Source organism: Colossoma macropomum, unplaced genomic scaffold (assembly GCF_904425465.1).
Source record: "Colossoma macropomum unplaced genomic scaffold, Colossoma_macropomum, whole genome shotgun sequence".
Classification (NCBI taxonomy): Eukaryota; Metazoa; Chordata; class Actinopteri; order Characiformes; family Serrasalmidae; genus Colossoma; species Colossoma macropomum.
The window spans coordinates 21280-38784 of NW_023495217.1; the positions used below are offsets into that span (position 1 = coordinate 21280).

General features: G+C 36.0%; 1 protein-coding gene across 2 annotated transcripts in view; it reads left to right on the forward strand.

Moving 5' to 3' along the window:
- LOC118801190 (basement membrane-specific heparan sulfate proteoglycan core protein-like) overlaps window positions 1–17505 on the forward strand; it is a 76361-nt gene that overhangs the window by 209 nt on the left and 58647 nt on the right. Inside the window, exons 2-6 of one of the 2 annotated variants that reach the window (XM_036561363.1) lie at window positions 7851–7934; window positions 9413–9631; window positions 11105–11173; window positions 13788–14060; window positions 16696–16968. In XM_036561363.1, coding sequence (XP_036417256.1) covers window positions 7851–7934; window positions 9413–9631; window positions 11105–11173; window positions 13788–14060; window positions 16696–16968 — 918 coding nt within the window. The remainder of the gene's footprint in view (window positions 1–7850; window positions 7935–9412; window positions 9632–11104; window positions 11174–13787; window positions 14061–16695; window positions 16969–17505) is intronic. The other variant, XM_036561364.1, reaches the window with a different exon arrangement.

Below are 17505 nucleotides of genomic sequence, written 5' to 3' on the forward strand. Positions count from 1 at the left end.
TGTATGTAGTTCAGTTAGATAACAAGCTTTCCTTTCATGCTGATGTCAGTGTGCAGAGTGAAGAGGGTTATGAGCATAAACTCTGCTTTGCTATGTAGTGTTAACTTTTTGAGTAGAGATAGTGGTCTGCTTGAAGAGCTACAGCTAATTGGGATCTTTTGCAGGTTTTGTATTTGTGCTTTACTTATTCTTGTAACTTGGTTGCTCCTTGTCGTCTGAGCGACAAGGGGGAATATGTGTAGTTATCATGTAAATGTCATTGAAATGAGGGAGATACAATGTTGTTACTTTGGGTGTACCATGGCAAGCAGCCATTAACATTATTAAGTAGGTTTCCCAAAAGCAATCAGTTCTAGCCATGGGTGTTGCCAGGATGTAAAGACATCGGGGGCATAGCTCAGCCCTGTTTAATGGATTAGGGGGGTGGGGGGGGGTGGTTGTGTTGATGGGGATTATTTTGTGTGAAGGAGATTTTATTTATTTATCTCTTTATTTATTTTCATCAGTTAAACACAACATTTTCAGCCAGTTGAACACAAAAATTAGGAGATCTACCTTCCTGCACAGTTTAGTTCCAACCTACATCTAAATGCATCTGATGCCACCAGTCAAGAACTTCTAAAGAAGCTGATGAACTGGAGCAGGTGTGGCTGGATTATTATGATTATGGCTGGAACTGGACTCCACAGGAAGGTAGATCTCCAGGACCAGGATTGCTTTTTAGAGTCTACATGTTCTATAATTAAATTAGCATTCATGCTTATTAATGGACATTCCTTAAGGCCACGTTTTCAGCATACTGCTGAAGAATTTATACCATTTAGTACCAGCAAAAAAGCAGTGGCACTCTCTGTCTCTCACACACACACACACACACACACACACACACACAACTGCTTTTTCATCCGTAGTTTTAAACAACACAGATCAAATAAGTAAAAGTGTGTACTCACGTTACTCTCTCCCTCTCTCTCCATCATCATCCCTGAAGGGTTATCTATCTCTCTTCCGCTCAGTGGCATGCACAGAATTTGGCAGGGGCGGGGCCTGAGGCGTTTCTAAAGGACATTTTTGAGGGCACGTCTGTATAAATTCATGATATTTTCATGAAAATCCATTATAGACACATTTATTTTAACACCCTGAGATCCTGTATGCAAATCTGATTTTAAGTCAATTTTTGTTACACTAACCAAGAACAGTCCTAATTCTAATAAATGCCCTATTAAGTAAACACAGTCACTATGCAATATTTAAACACTTCATTCACCCAGCAATTGCATTTAGTTCATCAGTAAAATTTATCATTATTATTATTTTTATTCAAATTGAGCATTACAAGCTTTCCATTTCAACCAGTGACTAGTCTCCTCCTCTAAGACATCTCTGTTGTTGTTAGCTGTACAGGTGCTTATAATGTAACTGCTGGTCTATTTAAGGTGGAACGGAAAATTCAAATAAGAAACTGGTGATTAGGAAGCCTTTAGTCTTGATTTTGATATCATACTACATGCTTCTATAGTGTGAACATTTCGTCTCAGCTCCCTGTGAAATTCAATCAATGTGAAACGGAAATCAGAAAGCATTTTTCTTCTTTAACGTGACGTATTTCAAGTGAAACTCGGGAAAGCAGGAAATAACTGTAAAAGGGACACAATTTTATTTCTCAAGATTTTATTGGATCGTGAAAAGTGAGCATTCCAGAACGAACATAGAGTCAGACTCTGATGATCAGGAGAATTTGTCTGTTTCACAGCAAAACCAGAGGAAAAAAATAAATAAAATGTATTCTCTGATATTGTGAGTTAGTATAGTTTTTCTCAGCTGTTGGCACACAATGATGCAGTCAAACGTCAGACAGCATTTAGAAGCAAGCAGAAATCACTACACTTCAATCAAAGATCATGGAGTAACAAGAATTTTTGAATCTTTTGAATGATATTACACAATGAATTTTGTTTAATGTGACAGTGGACATGAAGGAACAATATGGCATTTTGATTTCAGATTGACTTTAAGCTAATTTTACTGCATATTTTAGAGTTGGTGCTGATGCTACCATATGACGTGAATTGAAAGCAGCAGGCAAAAAAAGGGCATGAGTGCGTTCTGCCTCCTCTTTTATAGCATTTTATATAATTACGAATGCAATAAACCTACGCCTGCCCTCTAGGGGCAATTTTGAGTTTTACGCAGGCTTTGGAAAGCAGCATTTTAAGCATGTAAAGCTCATTAGAAGGGGCACTATTTTAGGTCAAATTGGGGTGGGATTGTCTTTCTGTGTTTTTCCTCTGCTCTCATCTTTATGGTCTTCATCTCTATCATCTCTGATAGTAAAATGGGTTACATTGCAGTCATAATAATCTCACCAGAGCAGAGTTTGTCTTTGAATTTCTGTTAGAAAACATATTTCAGTAATGATAGCTGAGGTTAAATCATCAGTCAGTCTTTAACTAAGCCATGTGCTGCTGTAAGAGCACCAAGCACCAGGCTTGTTTCACAGGGAAGAGGCCTAACATTATAATCTTATATAATAAGATTATAAGATATTAAGATATTAATAATATTATAAGATATAATCTTAACATAGGATATATATATATATATATATATATATATATATATATATATATATATATATATATAAATAAAAGTACATTAACTAGCAAATTAATACCAAACTAGCTGGCTTAGCTGAATGTTTCTACTTTAAATTATATTAACAGTCCTGGCTTACCCCTGTCTTTGCTTCGCTAACCCAAAATATGTCAAATTGGAGACTTTTCTACAAACTCAGCCTCCTTTTAATTTGCATTTAGGAGAAATTATGTTTGTCCATATCTAACATAACGTCTGTCTTCACTGCATTCTTGCTTAGTGTGGAGGGGTGTCAGGGGAGGGGGCTGATGGATTTGTTCCCTCCAGGTTTATAAAATTTGACTTCATGTACTTGGTTGGGAGCTTGATCAGAACTGATTGACAACATGGATGATTAAGTGGTGCAAGAGGAGCAACAGGTCAGTCTTTAGCTCTCTTATCAGACTCTGGAGTGATCAGACCCTCCTGATATTCTCAAACGTTTGACTTTTAGGACTGAATACGATCACAAGTCCTGTCTTGTGAGATGGACATAAGTGACACCGTATACTTTTAAATTTCATGTTGCCTGCCAGTTTGCAGAAAAATGCTTCAATCTCTTGCTACAGAATGGGTTCTGTGTTTTCACAACCAGTGGCCAGATTTAAAAAATGTTAGATTTTCCAAGATGTCAAGACATAACATCATGAAGTCAGAGTAACTTAGATTTAGTTTAAAGTCTACAGACCAATGCAGGGAAGAGACAGACACTCGTGCAGAGGATGCTTCAATCAAAAGTAAACTTTATTGGCTAAATATGACACTACAGTTGGATAACTTGGTTAATAAACAAAAGAAAAGAAATAAACAAAACAAAGGAATGGCTCGCCGAGAAAGCGCCAGCTGCCTCAGTATGGTACGGCATGGTACTTGACCTGCAATTAGAAATTCAGCAGATTTCAGTGAGATGTCACATAAAAAATGCACATATGGCACTTCTTAGCTGTCGTTCAGAAGATTCAAAAAGGTGCGAGCCTTTTGGCTTTGTGAGTTGTCTAGAAAAGAACAAAGTTCATCTTGTAATTCGCACCCCTCTCTCCAACACTCTGCCCTTGCTAATCCAGCACACACCATTTTGCCGCAACAGATCGTAATGTTCTGCTGACATTTCCTCCGGCAGAGCTCTGATGAGGCGATGCTGGAAACTAATAAATAAAGATAATGTATTACAATCATGGTGGTGAATAATGAGGAGACAGAGCTGAACGTGTGTCTGCTTATTAGGAGGAATAATGTTAGCAAGGTTGGCTAAACCATTTGGGAAACTGAAACTGGGAGCAGTGACGCTCTGATAAACAGCACAAAGCGCTGATACAATATTCATAGCTTCCAGTTTATTACACTTTAGTTTAGTTTGACCTTTCTACATCAGTAACAGTAGCCAGCTGTCTGGCTAAATGGTCAGTTGCTAGGTAACATGAGAGTTGATTGTCACCTTCAAATGAGCAAGTTAAGTTTTCCTAAGTTAATTCCTAAATTAAGATTTGCTTCTATAATACGTATTTGTGAAATATCTTATCTTGACTTGTCAGATCTTAAGTTAAGTTAAGACAAAAAGATAGGAAGTTTCTGTTATACAGCTCCTGGTTCCTGTCATCACCACTGTGAACATTTCTGACTTGTTAACTTTCTGTAGAATGGAGCATTTTCCATTACACTGATTGAAACTGTGTACAGTTTTGTGAACAGCTTAATTGCAGAGAAATTTTGAAAAATATCTGAATTTCCCATAAATTGAGATCACATTTGTCTTATTTCTGGTTGAAACCTAAAGAAAGATTTTTTCTTAAAAAAAAAACTGTACATTTTGTTATGGCTATATGAGTGAATAAACAAAATAAAAATTGTGAATTTATTTATCAACTTAATAAAAAGGCAGTTTGATACTTAACATAAATTCCCATGATAACATAATGAAGATGAAAAGAATTCACACAGTTTCATATTTTTACCACTGCCGTCCAGTGAGAACAGCAGTGGCTCTATGTTTCAACTGTTCCAAGATTGTGATCTCTTATTCATCTTATTTCAAGGGGATTTTTAGCTTTGTTTGCTTTTGTTTTTGTTAGTTTGTTAGTTTGTTGATTCTGTATTTTGTCTGATATCTATAATTCTCTTGTGAGCTCTGTCCAGTGTATTCTGCTGAACATGTCCTTTAATGTTAATGTTACTGATATTACTGGTATTTCCAGCATCGGCAGTGTGTTTTATTTGTGAATGATACTTTATTTTGTGTGCTTCAGTGAAAAACAAATTCATGGCATGACGGTAGCTGGAAATACCTTTTATCAAGAGATCCATCCATGAAACTTGAAAAGCTTTATTTGAACAAGAGGGCTGCAGTGGTGTAGTCATCGCAACAGTGCACAACCAGATCAGCACAGGCTGGAACTACAAATCGGTTAAAGGGTCAAGTTATGAAAATATGTTAACATACTTAAAAATATTGGTCTTAGCAATTTATCGCTTTAACGTGTTAAATTTGACTCCACTAGCCTAAACACTCAGGATTTCGGGATGGATCTGTGTTCCATTTCAAATTTAAAAATAAAAACATTTCATTGTTTTACATTGTTCATAAACTTTGCCCAAACCAAAAGTATAATTTTCTTAGCTGAATGCATCCCAAGTCCTGTGTACAGGAGCGCACTCTGCGTTTGTAATGTATGATGAAAGAAGGCAAGTAACTCCTAATAATGAAAATAATTGTTCACTTTCTAATTTCCTTAAAATGCATGGTTACATATATCTGTACTCACTCTAATTAATACTTTTTGATGACTCGTGTTACTTTAAGTGAGTTCATTTTAAATTATGTTAACCAGTGCAAACTGAATGTAAAGTAGCAAATAATACCTATAGCCTGCTAATGTCAGAAATTCATTGCGAGCTAGTGAGATATCTACAATTCAACAATCTAAAATGTTGGATTGTAAAGTAAATAGCTATAATGCTTTTTGAGAAAGTAAGCAGTACTTTCTGCAGTCTAGAACAGCCCGTCTCTAAATAATTAGTTTTATGTGAGTTGTTTTGTTTCAAAATGTTATTCCCACCACAAATATATTTAAATGGATTTTACATGTTTTGTTATTCTAACCATGATGGTGTTTGTGTTTCAGTAACTAGTTTATCCTGTGATGTTATAATTAATAGACATTTGGTTACTGCAGTCTTTGTAGTCTTAATGATGGTATCAGTGCAGGAACTGCTGTAATGTGATGGTCAGATCACGGTGTGATGGAATAACAGATCTACGCTGTTGTGAACAATAGTCTGATTGTTCTTTTAACTATGTAACAATATGTGAGAACATTCAAGCATTTGCTATCAGAAGCTCACAAGATAGATTTGTTGTATTTGTCTGTATCTTTGCATGTTAATGTAGTAAAGCTAAGAGTCCTCAGACTGCTGTAGATTCACTTTAAAGCACATAAAATATGTATATGAATCACCTTTAAGTCGTTTCAGCAATATTTTTTGTTTGTTTTGTTTTTGTTTTGAGTTGTTACAGTAATCTACTTTTCCATTAAGGGACAACAGGAAAACACTTGTTGGATATACAAAATATTGTAAATATAGTTATTTACTTATTCAAAGTTAATAAAATTAAGAGTAAGTAAATAAATAAATAAGTAAATACATTTCAAAATAAATAAAATTGTTATTATTATACTGATACACATAGTCAAGTATCAATATTTCATTATATAAATTGCAAATATGAATTCATCTTTTTTGTAGTAGAATAACAGAATCATTTGCTTTTTCAGTCCACTAGATGGTGCTGAGTTTTTTTTTTGCTGTTGAGGTCAGCAGACGTGACAGTCAGTGCAGAGACAAAGGACATGAATGATTTTCCAGGAGTGTCTCAAAATAAACCTAAAGTACTCTGGGAATACAACAAACATGAGGGCTCACCACACATGCCACCATTCAGAGATCATGGCCTATTCGTCAGCTTCTTGTTCAGATTTTACTGTTCCACCTTAAATGGTTTTTACTTCACTGAGCATTCTGTGTTGTGCCTTTGGAGCGATTTTGGCAGGGCGCCCAGTTCCAGTTCTAGGCAGAGTAGACACAGTGCTGAATCGTCATTATTTATAGATAATTTGTCTAACTGTAGACTGATGAATACCTAAACTCTTTGCAATGCTTTGTAGCTTTAGGCAGATCAACAGTTATTAATCATACGTCATCTAAGATCTCCTTTTTTGTGAGGCGTAGTTCACATCAGCAGATGCTTCTAGTGAACAGAAAACCCAGAATGTTTGAGGGTTTTTTATAAGCTGAAGTAGCTCTAACCCACACCTTCAATCTGATTTAATTGATTGGGCTCCAGGTTTGCTAACTTCTGATTCCAATTAGATTTTGTTGAACTCATTAATCTAAGGGTTCACATACAATTTCCAACCTACACTGGGAATGTTTGAATGATGTATTCAATACGGACAACAATAGTCTTCCATTGGAAAGTATTGGAAAGTCAGGACTCCTGACAGTCTGTGAGATAAATATATAAATATTATTCCTTTGTCCAGTCACTGAGGTTGACGGTGGAGTTTAACACAATTCACATGTCAAACAGGACTGTGATACACCAGTTATATGAAACTTTGTAATTATTTTGTGTATAATGTCTTTAATTAACACTCATTATTTAACATTTGTTAAATTTGTGTGTACCATCAACCCTAATTATATCTTCACAAGTATCAACTAACTAATGTGCACACGCTGACAATAACAAGTTCAGAACCAGTCAAGAAACATGCTGCAATGGAAATGTGGATGTTGAGAAATTAAGCATTATTTAACAGAACAGTGCGTAGCTGTTCATGTTTTTAAAAATTAATTGAATAAAACAGAATTTCTATGACATTTTTATTCTTTCCTGGTCAAGAACAATGTCCTCAAGCATGGTTCTGTTTTTCTCAACTCTTAGTCTCAGTGTTTCCCACCATTGTATTGTTTTTCTGCTCCTAGTACACCTGATCTAGCTCCCAAGGGCTTGATAATTACCTGAAGAGCTGGGTCAGGTGTGTTGGGGCAGAACATAGTTGGAACTGTGAGTCACCTGGATGGAGTTGAAAACCACAGTTCTATCTGACATGAACTGATTCTACAAATTCAGCTGCAAAGGGCTTTTTCGGGCTCATTAATTCTACCTGTGATACCAGCTGATATCATATCCTCTGTTTCTGTCCTTACTGTAGTGCAGATTGTCTTCATCCACTGTGGACAAACTCAGGATGTATCAGAAGGCACAGAAACCAGTGATAGTGATACACCTGGGTCAGGTGAGTTTGTTTATCTTTATCTTTACATTCAACAGAAGTGAGTCCTTGGATTATTCTTAGAGAAAGAATTCATGCCATACTACTACTACTACTACTACTACTAATAATAATAATAATAAAAATAATAATAAAAATAATCTTTATTTAAATAGCACCTTACATACATTTAAAATGCAGCTCAAAGTGCTTCACAATACAAACTAAAAACAACAGAGGTAGAAAACAAATAAATGATAAAAGTGCAATAAAATAAAAGCAATAGCAGAAACAATAACTAAAATGCACAAGATAAAAGTATAAAAAAATATATAATAAGAATACAACTAACAAGAAAGTAATATTCCAGTAAAAAAAACAATGAAAACAATGACAATTAAACGCTAAACTAAAGAAATGTGTTTTTAACTGTTTTTTTAAAAACACTTCCAGAAGGAGCCTGATGGATGTTTATTTTTAATGTGTTCCAGATCTGTGGTGCATAAAAACAGAATGCTGTCTCTCTGCTCGTTTTAAGTTTCAAGTATCAGATATGGAGAAGGCTTGCACTTGAAGATCAGCTCTCAGAAATGTATGAAGATGCTAAACCATTAAGAGATTTAAAAACTAGTAGGAAAATTATTCTAGTCTATTCTTGTCTATTCTAAAGGAATCAGGCAGCCAGTGGAGTGATACTAAAACTGATCTGATATGATCTTGTTTTCTAGCCCATGTTAGTAATGTAAAGATGGCAACTGTATCTTCTGTTCATTAGAGCAAGTCCACGAGCACTGGCAGACAATTGTAAAGCAAGTGTATCCTTACTTGTGAACAGAGGTAACTGAATACACAAAAGACAGGGACGATGTATACAAACATAATTCCAAAACAGTCAAAGACAAGATAATTAGTTTTACCTCAACTTCATTTTTCTATTGTAAATATACACTCTGAAACTGAGGCCTGCAACATGTCCATGGACAGGAGCAATTTAAGATGGGGAATGTTGTGAAATGTTCAAAAAAACTCCTAAGTGATGTAATCATGCTTGGGTATGAAGAAGAATATCCAGGAGAGGCCTAGACCTTTAGGGGCATGATGGGTCAAGGCTCACCACTTTGCAAAAGATGCATCAGCAAATAATGCCTCCATTTTTTACAGGCTCAAAAGTAATTGGACAAACTAACTGTTGTAAATACAAGGATTATTTTTAACACTAGGCAGTAAATGCTTTTAAGTAAATGACTGCCTGATGGCTGGAAACCATGGACATCACCAAATGCTGAGTTTCCTCCCTTGAGATGCTTTGCCAGGCCTTTACTGCAGCCGCCTTCAGTTGCTGCTTGGTTGTAGGTCTTTCTGCCTTTAGTTTTGTCTTCAGTAAGTAAAAAAAAAACAAAAAAACAAAAAACAAAAACAAAGTAAGAAAAAAGCATACTTAGTTGCACTGAGGTCAGGTGAAACTCGGCCATTTAAGAACATTTATTATGTCATATCAACAGAACAAAACAGCTCTGTCTACACTGGAGACACAGTTACTCTGATCTGTGAGGTGGAGTCTACAGGATGGGAGTTTCTCTGGTACAAAAATCCTGCAGTTAAAGACTCCAACACAATCAGTATAATAGTGTCTGATGAAGGAACAGCAGAGTTTAAATGTGCAGCACGCAGAGGAGACTACAGCACACAGACCAGTGATGCAACCAAGACTACAGTTAAAGGTACGTCTGTGTTTTCTAATTTCTTATTATTACCGATTTGACCTTAGAAGGGGGGTTGGGGACAAGGGGGTAACATGCATCTTTTGACAAAAGATTTAAGTCTTAAACGTTTTCTACGTTATTTGTCATATATATGTTTATATGTATGTATAAATTATTAGTCATTTATTAAGTTTTCGGTATCTTACACTTTTTAATTAGATTTCTAAGTGAAATTGATTTAACTCATCCTCTACAGACAATACACTTGAAGTTTTCTGCAAATTTTAGTGCAGTTTCTACTTTAACATATTGGAAGAAATAAACTATGAAATGCAACATAACTTTTGCTCAGGTAACATTTTTTAGGTTTTATTTAATGCCCCATATGTTAAATTCAGCAAATATCTAGAAATTGTGCATTAAAATTTGCCGATGTGTTTGCCGATGTGTGATCAACCAGGAAAAAAAAAATCGTTGTAGAAGAGTGAATCAAAACTCCAGCAGCAAACAGAGTAATTCAAAGTATTGCAGGCAGTAAAGTATTTATATTTCTTATTATAATTTCTCCGCGTCTAACAAATCTTCCGTTGACTCTAATTATTCATGAATAATGGCCTTAATTCATCAGGGATAAGTTGTGTATGGTCAAATCTGATCATAATAGGAGTGCACACAAATTTGACCGATGGTTTTGTTCTTTATCAGGTTGGTGAACTTTGGTGTTTCTGTATTTCTGTCTGGTAGGAGTGTCTTTACAGTTAAAAGTAATAGTTTATTAACCTAAAAAAAAGCTTGATTTGCACTTAACTAACCAAAACTATTAAGAATATGTATAATACTAATAACAAGAATAAAAACATTTTAAAAAGCAATAACAACAATAGTTTGGGCACATGGCATTCAAATATGTTATTTTCAGAAAGTAATCACACAACACAATCACAGCCACAAAACAAATACATTGTCCAAATTTTAACACTATAAAGTTTGGTCAGTTGGGGGAGCAGTGCACTCATTGTCTTGACTCCACCTATGAGCACAGCCATTGACTCGTGAGCCACCTGATTCGACTTCTGGATCAAACCTCTGCTTGTTTCCATGTTTTATTAGATGCAGAGTAGTTTGAATGTCATTAAAGGTGGTGAAATCTGTGGTATTTTGTATGCAGCTTTAATGAGTAAGGGCCATTGTTCTTGTGAAACAATTTAGGCCTAATTACTAGTTGGTAATTTTGAGATTGTTGTAAGAATAAGATTATATAATTTATTTAGTACTTTTACTTAAACATTTTCTTAGAGTGAAATTATCTCACTACACTGGCAGATAATTTAGCTTCTTTTAAGAAATAATACTTCACTGGAGTTGAAAACCACTGTTCTCTCTGACTTGAACTGATTCCACAAATTCAGCTGCAAAGGGCTTTTTCACGTTCATTAATTCTACCTGTGATACCAGCTGATATCATACCCTCTGTTTCTTTCCCTACTGTAGTGCTGATTCTACTCATCCACTGTGGACAAACTAAGGATGTCCACAGGGATAGTGGTACACCTGGGTCAGGTGAGTTTGTTTATCTTTATCTTTACAATAAACAGAACTCATATATACTCAACAGAGGCAACCGAATACACAAAGAAACAAAAAAAAAACAATAGCTCAATATTAACTATCTACAAATTAACAACCTAAAAAGGGGCTATACATATTAAAACCCAATCCCAAAAATGTTTGGGACTGTAGGTAAAATGCAAAAAAAACCCAGAAAACAGAAAGCAGTGATTTGTAAATCTACTGACCAATATTTAAACAAGAACAGTACAAAGACAGGTTAGTTATACCTACGGTTATCCACTTAACTTCATTGTTTTTGGAAATATATGCTCATTTAGATTAAAAAAAAAAGTTGGTAGAGGGGCAATTTAAGACTATGAATGTTGTGAAATGTTCAAAAAACATCTTTAGTGATGCAATCATGCTTGGGTATGAAGAAAAATGTCCAGGAAAGGCCTAGACCTTTAAGAGCAAGGATGGGTCAAGGCTCACTCAGAATGCAGCAGTTTGTAAACAATGTTTTTCAATGAGCAATTGCAAGAATTTTAGGTGTTTCACCCTCTTCAGTGCATAACCAGCATGTTTCTGTGATGGATATCACAGCATGGGCTCAAAAATACGTTGAGAAACTATTGTCAATAAACACTGCTTATCGCTGTATTCACAAATTCAAGTTAAGACTGTACTTTGCACAGTGGAAGTCATATGAAAAAATCATACTAACAGTCAAACATGGTGGTGGTAGTGTGATGGTCTGGGGCTGCTTTGCTGCTGCAGGACCTGAAAGCCTTGTCATAATTGATGGAACCATAACTTTCATCAGAGAATGATCACCTGTCATTTTGTGACCTAAAGCTCAAGCACAGTCGATTTGGGAAGCAGGTTAATGAATCAAAGCACACAAAATAAACAAAAGTCCTGACTTGACTCCCTTTAGATATATAATAATGTGGCAAGATGTTAACTGACATTTCAGGCTTGAAAACCCTCCAATTCTGCAAAGAAGAGTGGCCAAAACACCTCCACAGCAATTTAAAAGACAAATTGCAAACACTTGATTGCAGTTTTTTTTACTGCCAAGGGTGGCACAACCAGTTATTAGCCAGAAAGATACTATTAACACAGTTTAAGTTTTAATATTTCATAAAGTTACAGGCATATATGTTCCTAGGCTCACACATAAAAGGGAGAATGTGGTTGTCCGTGCACAACTCATCTTGCCTGAACTATGACTGCAAATAAAATAGAGGAAGTCTCATACAAATTGAATGGCTGCAGTGCCCAAAAATTACCCTGTGGAGGTGCTAAAATGAGCTAAAATGAGCAACAGAATATTTTGCCAGGCCTTTACTGCAGCTGCCTTCAGTTGCTGCTTGTCTGTGGCTTTTTCCTGCCTTTAGTTTTGTCTTTATTAAGTGAAAATCATGCTCAGTTGGGTTGAAGTCAGGTGAGACTCGGCCATTTAAGAACATTCCATTTCTTTGCCTTAAGAAGCTCTTGGGTTGCTTTCACTGTATGTTTTGGGTCATTATCCATCTGTACTCTGAGGTGTCGTCCTCTCAGTTTTTGCAGCATTTAACTAAATCTGAGCAGAAAGTAAAGTTCTATACACTTCAGAATTCATCATCAGTGAACACCAGTGATGCAGTTCCACTGGCAGCTGTACATGCACATGCTGTAACACCACCATGTTTGACAAATGATGTGGTGCGCTTCAGATCATGTGCCTATCCCTCTCCACTCCTACAGTTTCTGCTGTCCCTCTGACAGGTTTGTTTTGTTTTCTTCAGCCTAATGACAGCCCCCTTCACTTACATCAACACCCGTTTGGACTGCATATTGAGAGCTTCCCATGAACAGCTACCAAATGCATATTGAACAAATGGAATCTACTCCAGACCTTTTATCTCCATAATTTGTCATAAAATCATGAGGGACCAGGTCACACCTGGCCATGAAACTACTTTTCAGTAAACTGCCCAATTACTTTTGTCACGGATTCTCCCTTTGTCCCTCTCAGTGTGTCTTTCTTCCCCTCTATGGTAGCCATGTGCCTTTTGTTTTCTTTTACCATGTGCTTTTGTTGTTGTTCTGTATCTCCTCCCTGGTCCTGCCCCTTGTTATCTGTTCCACCTGTCTATGCTCTGCCCTTCAGTAACAGGTGTTTCTCGTTTCCCCTCAGTGTATTTATACTCCTGTGTTTGTTCAGTTTCTGTCTTGCATTGTGGATGTACTTGTGGATGTTTCCTTGTCTCTTGTTTGCTTTCTTCTTGTAGTTTTGTTTTTGTCATAGACTCCGTTTTTCAAACCTCTGCTACTCTGGGCTCTAATTTCAATAAAGCAACTCACATTTGCATCCCGCCTCCTTGCCTCCACCGTTACACTTTTGAGCCTGTAGAAATGGAGGGACTATGTAAAATTGGCTGTAATTCCTAAACAGTTAATGCAGTATTCTTAAAAGTCTACACTTTAATCATATCTTGACTGCTCAATTTCAAATCCATTGTGGTGGTGTAGAGAGGCAAAATCACAAAAAAATGACTCACTGTCCAAATACTTTTGGACCTGACTGTGTTGTTAATTGAGAAGAAGCTCTGATAGTTTCATTATTTAATTTCAACAGAAGAACATGAACAGACTAAGAGGGAGGATCACCAGATCTCTGTCCACACTGAAGACACAGTTACTCTGACCTGTGAGGTGGAACAGTGTACTGGATGGGAGTTTCTCTGGTATAAAGACTCTCAGCAATTACCGCCTCAGAGTACTGCAGATAAAGACACCAACACAATCAGTGTAACAGTGTCTGATGAAGGAACAGCAAAGACTAAATGTGCAGCACTCAGAGGAGACTACAGCACACAGCTCAGTGATCCAGCCAAGATTACAATTAAAGGTACGTCCTGTTTTCTGTTTTCTCATTATTACCGGCAAGGGGCTTGTGTGCATCTTTTGACAAAATATTTAAGTCCTAAAAGCTTTTACATTATTTCTCATTTTTGTACAGTGAGACCAAAACTGTGAAAGTACAACCAGCTGATCATTTGTTCATTAGAGAGACAGTCACTCTCACATCTAGTGTAAAAAGTAGAGTTGACACGTGATCCTAATACAATGACATTTAATCTGGGCGAGGGACATTTGAGTGAATATAAAACAAGCAACTTGTCTGCCGACATAGTGAGAGAGTTTGGTAGAGAATAATACAGACGTAAAATAATGTGCGATAGCTTTCCTTTTTCTACACTGAAAAGAGGTTGATTTAATAAGATTGCTTTAAATTTACTTGATTCAAATGTGTGTGTTAGCTCTACGTGAATGGAATTATGTTATACCAGTATAATGATTGTTTGTAAGTACTTAATTAACTCACTTTAAGTTGATGGAACATTTCATTTGTGTTGAAATAATGTACTCATTTGAATCATGTAAATTTAACATGTTTTTTTCAGAGTAGGAGGTAAAAGTAATGTATTGCCATTACATTTAGAGAGAAATAATTAGTAACTTGAATGGATTATTTTTTTAAATAATTACCCAACACTGGGGCTACATTGTAAAGAACTGATGCAAATTTACAGCTAAAGGTATACAGTAATCCAATTCCTTAAGTATAACAATTTGCTGTAAAAATGGTGCATTCTGGGAGGAGCAGGTCCAGTTTCTGGTCAAAAAAGTTAAAATGTTGGATATTACAGTAATTATCCCTTATTTGTAAAGCATATTAAAGGGTAGTAATTAACCTGTGGACAAAGTCTGGTTTTAAGCTTGTCTTTGAATATTGTGGTTACAGGGGCTAGAACTGCTCAGTATAACCTTGTGGCTTTGTTAGTTATTATTCATTTTTTTTATATACTTTTTACTTCTACAATTCATTTCACTTGAGATTTTTGTTAACATGTTATTATGATCATCATGATCATTCTCCTAACCATACATGAGTGTTCAAGGATTTTATTTTAAAAGCTTGCCAGGTAGATTGTTTGCATATATCGTAACATGCTCTGCTACATAATATGGTAAGACTGAGGGTCCTCAGGCAGCTGAGGGTTCACATTTGAGCACATATGATCTGTACATTAGAAATTCAGTACTTATGAATACAGTAAAATATTGTACTTGTATAATATAGTATGGGTGCTGTAAATGAACAGTAAATCACTGCTGGGAAATTGCTGGTGGGGAAATTGCTGTAAGATTTACTTTGACATTTTTTACACTTTTCACAATCCTACTACAACCTTTAGTTTGGTAAGATATGCCTTGATTTAATGTGTAACGAGTCCATTTCAATGTCTCATTGTTCAAAAATGATCATCTTCTGCATGCCAATGCAGCTCTGATGCATAAAAGCATCATTCCATAAACACTGAGAAAATGATCTAAAAGCAGAAATGAAAGTGTAAAGCTTTTTAAACAAATCTTAAACTGAATTATCACTCTTAACCAGTATGACAAATTATCTATAATATGTTCACCTGTAGGTTTTTTCAGCATCAGAAAAGGATGGATATAAAGAGTGATTCAAAAAGATTCATCCGATCTCAAAATGATTTATTTTACTTGTAAATCATTACAGAACAATGCAGTAAATTGTAAATTTAAGTGAGCATATAATTTTACAAGTGCTCAATATGACCTTATCCAGCTGTACAGACAGCATCAATGTGATAGTCAAAGTCATCCAATACTCGATTGAGCATGTCGGGGGTCACTGCACTCACGGCTCTTTCAATGCGATTTTGGAGATCATCCAGTGTTGTGGAACCAGTGACGAATGCTCTGAGCTGTTGGAGGTTCACTGCCTACGGATTCACACTTTTTGAAGTGAAGAACGTAAAACACTTTCTGCTCAGGGGTCACCATCTCCTCGCAGACTGAAGGGAGCCATCTTCCGGTGACTGTCAGAAACTCTATGACCCCCTCTTTCGATTGGTATGTGATTGGTTCCTAGGCACCTCACGGTTGCAAAAATATGGTGCATTGAAATCGGATGAAACTTTTTGAATTACTCTGTATTTTTAATATGAAAAGTCTTTCGCATATGGGGGGATGGGATGTATGATTATTACCTAATGAGTCTTTCCATGATTTGTAATCAGAGGACAAAATAGAATTGCATAGTGAGTGACAGTACTGTATGTACATATAGCCTTTATTTCTTTGTAGAAAGCCAAGAAAAGTTTCTAAACTTGTGATTTAGAAACTTGAAATGAGTCATTTGACTCTGTTAAGAGGAAGCAGCTCAGAAGTAAATCCCAAACCAGCAGTGATGGTGGAGCGTCAGAGCACAGCAGCCTTTCTTTACATCGTGTAAAATTTCATGATGAATAGAACAGTAGAAATATATATATATTCAAACATATAAGATAGTAAGAATAATAAACTCATAATGCACATTTTAACTGTGCTTTACAGGGAGAAAAACAAATTAGAAAGATTTATTACTAAAATACAGTACATTGGATGACTGAATTACTGCTTGTGTTATAAGAAGTAGCTCTCATAGCTTCATCATATCATATCAACAGAAAAACCCAATCTGACTGTGAGTGTGGATCCTCAGAGCTCTGTCTACACTGGAGACACAGTTACTCTGACCTGTGAGGTAAAGCAGTCTACTGGATGGAAGTTTCTTTGGTATAATGGCTCTCAGCAATTACAGCCTCTGAATACTGCAGATAAAGACACCAACGCAGTCAATGTAACAGTGTCTGATGAAGGAACAGCAGAGTTTAAATGTGCAGCACGCAGAGAAGTCTATTACACACAGCTCAGTAATCCAGTCAGGATTACAGCTAAAGGTATGTCTTGTTTTTTGTTTTCTTTTTGCTACAAATTTGACTTTAGAATGACATGGGGGCACTTACCATAAATATTCAAAATTTCACATTATTCCATGATTTTCAAAACTCACATGTACCTTTTGACAGAATGTTAAAGTCTCAAAAGTTTCTAAAATATTTGTCATGTTTGTACAGTGAGACCTAAAGCTACAGTGAAAATACAACCAGCTGATCCTGTGTTCATCAGAGAGACAGTCACTGTCACATGTAATATAGAAAGTGGAGATGGCTGGGAATATTAGTGGTTTAAGGCTAATAAACTTCACAGTGATGCAGGGGCAAATAAATACAAAATCTGATGCTAATTGGTCTTACATATGGAAGTTTATACCTGTAAAGGAACACAGTCATCGGACTGACATTACTCATAGACCAGTGATGCTGTTACACTGACTGTACCAGTTGGTACCAATTAAGTAACATCACGGTCACAGATTGTTTCTGTTATTTGTACTTTGAAATACTGAAGTGCATTTTAATGTTCTGCTGCAAAAT